Source organism: Miscanthus floridulus, unplaced genomic scaffold, assembly GCF_019320115.1.
Source record: "Miscanthus floridulus cultivar M001 unplaced genomic scaffold, ASM1932011v1 os_939_1_2, whole genome shotgun sequence".
NCBI lineage: Eukaryota > Viridiplantae > Streptophyta > Magnoliopsida > Poales > Poaceae > Miscanthus > Miscanthus floridulus.
This window is the reverse complement of record NW_027098534.1, coordinates 1-11042: the sequence shown is the minus strand read 5'-3', so window position 1 is coordinate 11042 and position 11042 is coordinate 1. Positions and strand designations below refer to the sequence as shown.

Below are 11042 nucleotides of genomic sequence, written 5' to 3'. Positions count from 1 at the left end.
GCAGACGCTGTAAGTCCTGTCGCTAAATATCTTTAGCGTCAGATAGGACTTTTTGCGTCAGACAGTTCATTGCTCTGAATTTTTTTAACGACATATAGTCTGCTGCTACTCTTTAGCGACAGATAGCCTGCCAGTACTCTATAGCGACAGACAATTTGAAGTTACAATTATTTTTAGCGACATATGATTTGACGAGATTATTTAAATGCATTTAAAAAAAATAAAAGGCCATTTGGTTGCAAATTAATACAAAAGTAACATCATTTTGCACATTTCTCATACAAATAGATTTATGTGCACATTTCTCATACAAATAGATTCATTTATGACGAGTCCAAACATTCACAGAGGAACTAAAGACGATACACTACAACAAAGTGACTTCTGATGAATGACTCATGGCCCGGACCAAGCAGTATGCTATCGTCAGGAAAAAAACATTTATCTACACTGGAAGAGAACTTGTTAGATCACTGTGGTCAGCCTTCAGACCAACTCAGACCGCTCAGCAAGTAACAAGGCCTCAAGTTCTTCTCTCCATTTCTCCAGCTCCTGAAACACCATACAGATCGAGGAAAAGCGAAAAGATGAGTTGACAGTGATGGTGTACACAACAAAAATTATACCTGTACCATAATCTTATAGTGTATCTACTTTTCTAAGGATAAAAGAGCAGTTTTTTTTTCTAACTAGCACTGAAAACATAAATCAAGAAGGTAGTATGCCTAACGGTTTCCAACAGAGATGATAATACAGCTGGACCAGACTTGTCTTTTTCCTTTGTTGATCAGTTATGATAATAAGAACTTCAACAGAAAACCAAGCGGTAACAAGATTAAACTGCCAGCCATGAAATACCCTAAGTTCAACCAGTAATCTGCAATGCAATATCCTGCCTAACTTGGCTAGCAGTAGAAAAGTGCGATCAGCGAAGAAAACATATGTTAATAAAGAATTACCTGTAGATTTCTTACTGCTAGGAGTAAGACTCCCAAAACTTGGTTTAGCCAATTTCTCAGGTTTAGGATAATGAACTAAGGAGACTCGCCGTGAAATCTTCCCCACTGTATTCCATTTGTTTGTCAGTGTGAAAAATATTTGCATAAAAAAGAGCATACAACATGAATAACAGGTTAGAAAAGCCAAAATAGTGCCTCTAACACAAGAAGGTGATGGGTATTTTCCTCTAGTATTGCCGAAACCATTATAAGCAGAGTATGTTTATCTTTAGCTCTGTTTTCTTTATGGGCTTCATTAGAAAAAATATTAAACATAATAATTATATTTACTACAGATGTCACACACCAACTTAAGAAAGAGAATATTGATTTAGACTAATTTCCATGTTTTACATGATCAAATGATAGCAGTGGCAGATCCAGAATTCAAAAACAGTGGGCCCAAGTTAGTTGATTTTAAGTCAATTAATGCAAGAATTACACAATTAACATATATATAAATTGCAGGTTTTATGAAGGAGGTTAAATGTATTTTGGCAAAACATGTGGGGCCAGGTGGCCCCACAGGTTATACATAGATCTGCCACTGCATAGCTTCCATGCCAGTTGTTTTCAAAGGCTGACATATTCAGATAATAATCTTTCAAAGATGGGAATCATGTCCTGCTTCTCCTCTTCCTATTTCAGTATTTTCCTTAAAGATCAAAACCACCCAAACTAGTGCACTACCATGGTAACACAGCGGGGAAAAAAATATTTCCAAAACTCAATATGACTACATATAATATTTTTTTATTGTGGCCGTGATAGTTCATTGTGCTCACCTCCATGTCTTCCTCGTCGCTCGAATACACGGCATCCAGTTTGGCGTACAGCTCCTTGTCTCCTTAGTCCTTCACGTCTTCCATCTGGACCTGAAAATAATAAATATATATACAAATAATGGCATCATATAAGTATTTTTGTATTGATATGATAACATTTCACTCAAGAAAAAAATTGGTTGGCTACTGCACGCACCAGTTCCGCTTTAAGCTGCTCCACCTTTCTGTTTAGCTTTGCAAAGTGCCGACTCAGGGCCTGTCACAAAATTAAATTGTGAGAACATTTTAAGTTTAGGAAAAAGAAGGATGAAGACGAACGAAGGTTTGTCATTAGGTGAAAAAATGTATGCCCGATAAATGACCATGATTAATTTACAAATCATATGGAATTTCTCATGGAGTTTTCGTCCTTATAAAATGTCCCCGATATTCGCGTGCCCTTAAACCCGGTTTGATCCACTTCTTTTTTCATCCGGAACAGTGTTTTCCTCTCACAGATTCCTCCAGCATTCCTCCAAACCATCCAAATTCCTCCAGAATTCCTCCAAGCGAACAGGCCCAGAACATCCTTACTGCCTCCGTCCAGAAAAAAACGCAATTCTAGCTTTGAACCTGGACACATGCATTTTTAGCAAATCTTAATAGTTCAATGCTATTTTTTTGTCTTTCTTTTTCTCCTATCAGTCTCGATGCACATGATAATTCTCCTTGAGGCTGCTATGCCTTGAGTAAGCAGGACAGTTAGCCACTCATCCCACCCTCCTATACAGCAAAGACAGCGCTGCCACTGGCTTGTTGACATATGTACAGGTAGTAGACTGAAACAGTGACGCTGAATCACACACCACAGTACATGTTCTACATTACAAGCACAAGAGAGCAAAAAACAATAGACGCTGTGAGACCATACATTACATTTTGATCTAATTGTTTTCTTGCTGCTGCCACCGTGATCTGATCCTGAGAATTAAATCAAACCAACGCTGAGCTTCTTGCCGAAGCCAAACATTGTTGACCCTTGGATATAATGAGCTGGATCTGGGAGTACTACTGTTGTGGTGGAACGGCCAGTTGAGCAGAAGCAGATGCCACTGAGGCAAGGGAGCTTGCATCTGGCTCCGTGTGCTCCCTTGAGCTGACATTGGGTACTTGTATCAGACCAATGTAAACAAGGGATTAGAGAGGTGTTAAAGATAAGAATTACAGAATTTACACCTCGGTCACTATTTCAATATTCTTCATCATGTTTACAAAAATCCAAATTCTTGGTGGTTACCAGAAAAATCCCTCCTTTTAAGAATGCCTTTTCCCAAGTCAACAAATTTATAATTGGAGCTGACCTGGTATATGCATGTCTACTTTCTGAGAACCAAAGAGGTGTTAAAGAACAGAGAACGAGCTTTTAAATTTCTCTTGGAATCTTGAGTTTAGTACTGGAGGTACTGAAATTTGGTACCTACAGCACCAATTTTTTAATGGCGCCTCTTGGCTCTTGGTACCTTTCGAAGGATAGTGTAAAGACTTGAGAGACATACCCTCATTTAAAAGTTCCTGTGGTGGTAATGCTATATTGATGTGAGCAGAAGTCGATGCATCTAAGGTACTGAAGAGCTGACTATGGATAACCACATCATCTAAACTTGTTCTCAGTGTCACTGCAACAGAAAAGAGAGGGAAAAGAAGCAAAGGGTTGATAAGGTGCCAGATAGGTAGTTCTGTGCCAGGTGTTTGCCCAAATAACTTCACAAAACACGCATACCATAGTTGTAAGTGTCTGCATGTTGCTGTAGAAATGCCAATTGGGCATCTTCACACATATTACTCCCTCCAAGGGCATTTTAACACAGGGTATTAACAAGCCGAGAACTGCTCCTGGCCAGCATGATTCTCTTGATCAGCTAAGTTTTAAAGAACAGAGCATCAGAAGTCATAGTGCAAGGCACCTCGTGAATAAATTAAAACGGCTTCAGGTCTCAAACAAGTACATCGGTAGTTATATGGGTAGAAGTGATCGGCAATGGATGATCTAGGGCCTGGATCATTATTGATTGCATTTGCACGTGATAATTCAATCTGCTGAGCATGGTTCAAACCTTCAAGTGGTGGAACTGGAATACCTCCATCAGAAAGAAGATTTTCCATATCGGAGGATATTGTATAATACTATATACTGAATTTCTTGCAAGATAAGCAGAGTAAAGTAACAAAAAAAATCAAAACTTTTTTTACGAAGAGTGTTGATTTTTTAGCATAGAGGTCCATGGAAGACCCGCTACTAGAACTAGGATGTAATTAGTTGGTATGCAAAACAGTGTGCCTCAACACAAAACTAGGATGTAATAACTAGGTCTAACTGTCTAAGTACAGGTCTGTAATAATTGTAATTCCATATTAGCAAACACATTCCAGAATTTATAATAAAACCTCCTGCCAAATATGATGTACATCACCTTCTGAAACTGCCTCCAACCAAGATGCAACTCCTGCTTGAATTCTCTTCCCAGTCTCCTTGCCTGCTCCATTCTAAAATATGATGTTCCCCAAATTGAATAATAGAGCAAAGAAACACAAGTAGCACAAGAAATCGATATAAGAAATCAATGACAAATCAGAAGGGTGAGGGAAAAGGATATGATTGGAGTCCAGAGCTCCACTGAGTTGCTTCTCATATGGCAGGTTAGTAACAGAGTGCATCAAAACCGTGAAATTTGCTCAGATTCCCCAACCAAGATTAGGAGCTCTTAAAGCTGGGCCCAAATCACTAACAACCATTTGTCAGAGATGAGGAGCATTTGTAGCAGCAAAAAGTTATTATTAGCACTAGTGAGATGGACTCATAATATATCACCTCATCTTAGAGTGGGATGATTCTCCAAACCAAACACCCCTAATGTTTCAAAAAAAATCTGTGTCCAACAAGTATAATTTCATCTGTATGACACTATGACTGTAACATCATCACCGAATTTCCAGTGCAAACATCAGCACCATCGCCTCCTAACAATGGCAATCTCCCCTTCATCCATATACCCAATTTCAAAGAACACAAACACAACTCTGAACCTGAAATGTACTAGTAGTGTAGCACCAGCAGCATTAGACCAATCTGCAGTTATCCCGATCTCCGAGTAGAAGCCAAATTTGATCCAAACCCAAGGTTCACCACCATCGCCGGCGAGTCAGCGGTTGAGAAAGTCACTAATGACCTTGTCCTGCGCGACGGCCTCGTCGCAGCACGGGTCCATGAAGTGGAACGTGTGTCCCTTGTCGGGCGCCTGCCAAATCTCGGCCTCGCCGGGCCACCCGCTGGCCCTTAGCCGGTCGTAGTACGCGCGGCCCCGGTCACGCAGCACGTCGCCCTCGGCGACGCACACGAGCACGCGGGCGCACGCCAGGGACACCAGGGCCGGGGCGGCGCCGTCCACCAAGGGGTTGATGAGCGGGTCGTCGTCCCCCGCGGTGGACGACGGGCACACGACGCGCCACAGGGACGCCAGGTTCTCGCGCGTCTCCGGGCTGAGGTCGTCGGAGGACACCCTGTCGGTGCCCAGGAAGTAAGGGTGCACCATGACGAGGCCCCGGATCCGGGCGCCGTGCGCCAGCCCCTCCGCGGCGGCGCGCATCGCCATGTGGTGCGCGATGTTGGCGCCCGCGCTCTCCCCGCCCAGGTACAGGCGCGAGAAGTCGGCGTGGCCCGCGATCCATGGGTCCCGGTCGACATCGCCGGCGGCGGCGGCGGCGGAGGAGGAGGAGGCGAGGTGGGAAGACTGGGAGACAACCCAGGTGAGGGCGTCCCAGGAGTCAGCATAGGCGGCGGGGACGGGGTGCTCGGGGGCGAGGCGGTACTCGACGGAGACGACGAGGGCGGTGGCGAGGCCCGCGAAGGCGTTGAAGTAGGCGTGGAAGATGGGGTTGAAGGCGGAGCCAATGCAGAAGCCGCCGCCGTGGTAGTAGACGAGGATGGGGAGCTTGGCGGCGTCGCCGAGGCGCGGGAGGTAGAGGCGTGCGGAGACGTTGGCGGAGATGACGACGTCCCTGGAGGCGACGCCGGTGGCGGCGGCGTCCGTGGAGGCGGGGACGAACTCGGAGCCGAGGTAGCGCTCCACGCGGTTCTTGTAGACGCGGATGCAGGGCAGCGACTCGTAGACCAGCTCGTCGTCCGCGGAGGCCGGAGGCGGGGTGACGGGCGCGGCGGCCATCGGAGGAGATCTGGGCTCTCGGGAGGCACTGCTCTCCACCTGAAACAAGACTCGCTTCTGATGGAAGCAGAAATGGCCATAGCCCACACATGAAATAGAAAATGGGAAATGCTTACTCCTATGAATCGCTAGCCAATTGTTTATCCATGTCAACTGAGCTGAGAAGCTGCATGTTGCTTTGGTCGTAAACGATGGTAAATTTTTAAGCGAACAGTATTTTTCTCTTACGCCAAAATAGCCAACAATAATAATCTACGATCGTATACGATCGTTTTAACCCAGCCGAACATGCTAAAGATATACGTCAAGATCGTCTAGAACACAAATTTCAGCTAGATTGTACACCACAATGTAAAAACAGCGGCTCCTTCCAGTCCCAAAATAAAGTGCAATTGAGTTTGGAGAGCAAACCGGGTTGATGGTAAAATGACACTGCTGCCTCTAAAAAAAAAGTTACTGACGTTCTTGCATAGGCTGGTACTGGTACCATGCGCATGCTTGTTCAGTAAGGCCCTGTTTAGCCGGGTTCCGGTTCCTGCATTGTAGCTAGGTGTCGGCCGCCCAACGGCTGACAGGTGCCTACAGGAGCTAGAGTCGCGGAGCCAGAAAAACGAGCTTCTCCAGCTCCGGTGGTGTCAATGAGAGAGGAAAGGAGAGAGAGAAACGGCTCCGGTAAACAGTAACCGGGTGTCGGCTGTCCAGCCGCCGACAGGCGGGAGCCAAAGCCACCGGAGCCCTGCCAAAGAGGCCCTAAGACTGGATGAGAAGCCTCCAGAGCTCGTGGGGGCTGTTTTTTTTACAAGTCGATCTTTTTGGAGTACACTGAATCTTTACACCTCTCTCTCTCTATATATATATATATATAGCGAGAGGCTATTCAGTAGACGGCTACAAAATAAATTATTCTGTAGCCACCTCTATTTACGATAATTTTATATACTATTTACGATAATGACAATACATATTTACGATACTTAAATTACTGTAACACATGAGGATATTTACTATAATATTATAGTAAACTACTTAGTAAGAAGTTATTATAATCTCGTAAATTAATATAATAATTATCTAAACTCAAAGTGACTACAGAATAAGCTATTTTATAGCCAGTTATAGGATAGTATATATATATATATATATATATATATATATATATATATATATATATATATATATATATATATATATATATATATATATATATATGTATGTATGTGTGTGTGTGTGTGTGTGTGTTTAGGCTAAAATTTAAATCACACAAGGGGCAAATATTTTAGAATAGAGGAAGTATATCTGAAACAGGGTCTATGCAAAACAAGATCACAGATGTATACGGAGTTTTTTCGCAAAAAAAAATTATACATAGCACAGTGCTATCATGGATGAAGCATCGGGCCACAGGTCACGGGCTATGCATATATGGTCAGACGTAACATGTGGGACAGGTAAGTATATGTTCCGTCTGCAATATTTCGTGCCTGCCTGGTTTCCACGCAAGGGTGGTTCGAATTTAGGAGGTGTTGCAAGGGTGGTTCGAATTTAGGAGGTGTCACATGAGTTTATCGTATGAGGTGTTTGGATACTAATAAAAAAATAAATTACAGAGGGCCTGTTCGGCAGGACTGAAAAATACTGTTCCGACTAATTATTGTGAGAGAAAATACTGTTCTGGCAGGACGTGAACAGTGATTTCATGAGGGCGAGAACCAGCCAGCCGAACGGGCTCAGAATCCGTTGGTACTCCACAAGACGAATTTATTAAGCCTAATTAATCCATCATTAACATATGTTACTGTAGCACTGGGTTGTCAACTCATAAACTGTCCTGCATGACATGGCCAAGGCATTGTTCGCCTTGTTTTTTCTAGCCGGAACAGTATTTTCTCTCTCACAACAAATCAGCCAGAATAGTGTTTCGGCTTTTTTTTTTTTCAGCGAAGCGAACCGACCCAAGCCTTCGTACAGATGCTCCCAACCATGCTGCTCTGTCACCTCAAAGTCAAGAGAGCAGACCTACCAAAGAATACAGAGTTAGAATAATCAAGAGGGACTTGAACAAAGTTAGATGACTATCAGCTTGTGCATGTGAAACAAGCTATTCATTCCATCCGTTAATGCAAACTTGAAATCTATCAAAAGGAATGTATACCAATGATTAACCTAGTGCATTTTTTTTGAAGAAAAACAGAGACCAATTTGTCTGCTCAAGTATTCAGGCACTAGACAAATTTGTCTGTCCTAATATTCAGGAGCTAGCATACAGAGTACACCAAAAATTGAGTAAATGACACAAACAATACAAAATTAATCCAAAACGCCAAAGGATCGCATGGATTAAAAGGGCTCCATGGTGACAATGGTGGATGTGAGAAAATTTGGATATGCCAGCAGCAAGTGCACTTTGGTAACAAGTGGGATGACATAGCAAACCACCAACACAATATAATTACCAACAGCTAAAGAAACATGGAAGACAGGTTTTACCATTTCATATGCTTGGCAGTGCCAACGGTGGTGGAAATCTTGCATAAGGAAAACCATAGAACACGCCATTGTTTGAGGTGCAGAGCTTCTCAACAAGCAATGTCTTGATGTCCAGTACAAAATGTTCAGATTTTGGCAGCGACTCATCGCAGATTTCGTGATAAGCTACTAGAGCTAAGGAACTCCCTGCTGTGCCCTCAATATCCCAACTATAGTTGATCCCAGATTCTTTGGGCAATGGAATCAGCTTGTTATGCAGCCACTCTTGTGCGCCAACAGCATTGCTTTGCCAATTCTTGCAATACAGGTCAATTGTGCCGTCACCCAAAGTTAAGAACCTGAGTCTGCCATCCGCTGCCCCAACAATGGCACGTATTGACTCAAAATTGTGGGGCGGGAGGTCAATGATGGAGAATTTCATCTCACTTGTATCAATCATTAGTGAATAGCCCTTACGATGGAACATCCAGTACAAGCAGCCGTGCGCATAGTAGGGCACGTATTCAATAAGTCCATTAGGCAAACAAATCGTGCTAATAATACCTGCCACGTCTGGTTGCAGGAAGAGAAGACGAAAACCAATACCTTGCCTTTGCCTTTGCCTTTGTGCTGCACAGTGCAGATAACTCTGAACGATTCCTTCTCGTCATTCTCGCCGGCTGGAACCAGAACGGGTAACACATGCCACGCCATACCATTTTCGGCGGCGGACGCCATTAGGTCGTCGGAGAACCCGAAGACTGTCCCTACTGATGAACCCCAGGACTGCAGGGGAGCAGAGGGGCCGGAAGCGGCGGAGGAACCCGGAATCGGAGACGATGCGGCGGAAGGAGGAGCAGGCGGCGGAGGCGCGGGCCAGGTCGGCCGCGGCGTCGAGGCGCAGGAGGATCTCCTCCCAGATCTCGTCAGGGAGGACGGTCTGCGCCGCCGCCCCTCCGGCGGACCGCTGTGGCGCCGACGTCGATGCCATCGCGCGGTCGGACGGCGGTGGGAGAGGACGGCGGGCTCTGGCGGTCCGGCGCCGCGCCGACGCCGATGACACCACGCGCTCGGCCGACTGTGGGAGAGGAGCCGACTTGGGATTTACTAGGAATTTGGGGATTTTCCCTATGCAATCCCCATGGTATATGGGGCTCGCTGGAGCTGGAGTACCCTGTGAGCGAACACTCGTCGTCTACTTGCCGGTTCCCACTCAACCAAGAGAAAGGTCACTACTATGTACTATACCTCTGTTTCAAGTATGCGAATCATGGCAGCGCCTGTGGGCTGAAGGCCGGCGCCGGCGGGGGTGGTACGGAGCAGGCGAGCGGACGGGGTCCGTCGGAGGTGGGTTGAGGTGCAGCGCCGGCGGGGGTTGGTCCGGAGCAGGCGAGCGGATAGGGTCCGGGGGTGGATTGAGTTGCTGCGCCGGCGTGGGTTCGTCCGGAGCAAAGCGAACGTATGGGCTCTGAAAATGTTGAATTCTATGGAGTAAATTGCACCGCCGGTTTTTAAAGTATTGGACTGATTTTATCTAGTCCTAAACTATTAAATCGCACAGTTGACTCTCCAATTTACTTAATCTGGCCTATATATGTCCTAAACAGCCTAGGCGATGTCAAGACTGTCCACATACGCACGTGAGGCACACGTGACCGTCGGCAGATACTTGCTTTGCTTTTTAGCAAAAAAAAAAAAAAAAAAAAAACACGATCTCATCCTCTCTACCTCACTCCTTTCTTTTCTCTCCTCTCTCGGATCGATCTCGACGAAAGGGGAACAGAGGAGGGGACGCCAGCGACTGATGCTGTTACCTGCCGACTGGTGCATTGCCGACAACAGAACTAGGACCTCACTCATGGAGGGCCTGGCACGGGGCTCTCGCGCCACGCACCGCATGGCCAGCGCGGCCATCGTGAAGGCCAGGCCGAACGGGTAGTGGCAGTGCAACCGAGGGTCCATAAACTCCTTGAGCTTGAACCACTCATCGTCACCGTCGGCAATACCCTCCACGGCCTCCCAGAGCAACGACGCATGCCCATCGGCAGCGACGAACACGGCCTCCTTCCCAGACAACAGCTCGAGCAAGATTACCCCGAAGGTGAACACGTCCAGATGGGTGCTGATGAGCCCGTGCTCGAGGTACTCAGGCGCTAGGTACCCATGCGTTCCCACGACGTGCCGTGTCGCCTGCATGGCGCCGTCGTCGCTTCCGGTGGCCACGGCCCGAGCGAGGCAAAAGTTGGAGACCTTGGCCCGGAACTTGGCGTCAAGAAGGACATTGCAGCTGCTGAGATTCTTGTGCACATAAGGAGGGCTGGTGAAGTGGTGAAGGAAGTTGAGGCCGCTGGCCACGTCGCACGCCACCTGCACGCGCTTCTTCCAGTTGAGGAGACACGCGGTGTCGCCGCCACCGTGGAGCCAGTCGCTGAGCGCGCCGTTCTCGTCGAACTCAAGCACCAGGTAGGTGTGCCCGCGATGCACGCAGAGGCCAGAGAGGCGAATGAGGCACGAGTGGTTGATGCGGGCAAGAAGGCCGACCTCGCCGCGCACGTCCGCAGCGACGTGTTTGACTGCAATACCTTGGCTGTTGA

General features: G+C 46.4%; 2 protein-coding genes and 1 pseudogene across 8 annotated transcripts; all 3 read right to left on the bottom strand.

Moving 5' to 3' along the window:
- Window positions 1-339: 339 nt before the first annotated feature.
- Window positions 340-6118, bottom strand: LOC136535449 (2-hydroxyisoflavanone dehydratase-like). Of its 7 annotated transcripts, XM_066527712.1 has the most exons (7): window positions 4234-6118; window positions 3543-3681; window positions 3319-3438; window positions 1980-2039; window positions 1784-1873; window positions 960-1064; window positions 340-552 (listed from the first exon to the last, which is right to left on the bottom strand). In XM_066527712.1, exon 1 carries the CDS (start codon window positions 5980-5982, stop codon window positions 4963-4965), a length of 1020 nt encoding a protein of 339 aa, XP_066383809.1. In that variant the 5' UTR covers window positions 5983-6118; the 3' UTR covers window positions 340-552; window positions 960-1064; window positions 1784-1873; window positions 1980-2039; window positions 3319-3438; window positions 3543-3681; window positions 4234-4962. The 7 variants fall into 7 exon arrangements, with proteins under 7 accessions (XP_066383809.1, XP_066383810.1, XP_066383808.1 ...); XM_066527713.1 differs by lacking the exons at window positions 3319-3438; window positions 3543-3681; XM_066527711.1 differs by lacking the exons at window positions 340-552; window positions 960-1064; window positions 1784-1873; window positions 1980-2039 and adding an exon at window positions 2781-2918.
- Window positions 6119-7380: 1262 nt separating this feature from the next.
- LOC136535450 (uncharacterized) lies at window positions 7381-9552 on the bottom strand (annotated as a pseudogene).
- A 151-nt stretch (window positions 9553-9703) lies between these two features.
- LOC136535451 (protein LYK5-like) lies at window positions 9704-11028 on the bottom strand (the record flags this gene model as incomplete). Its single annotated transcript, XM_066527714.1, has 2 exons — window positions 9704-9916; window positions 10177-11028. Coding segments are annotated over 2 exons (1065 nt in total), but the record flags the coding sequence as incomplete, so codon positions are not given.
- Window positions 11029-11042: the final 14 nt, after the last annotated feature.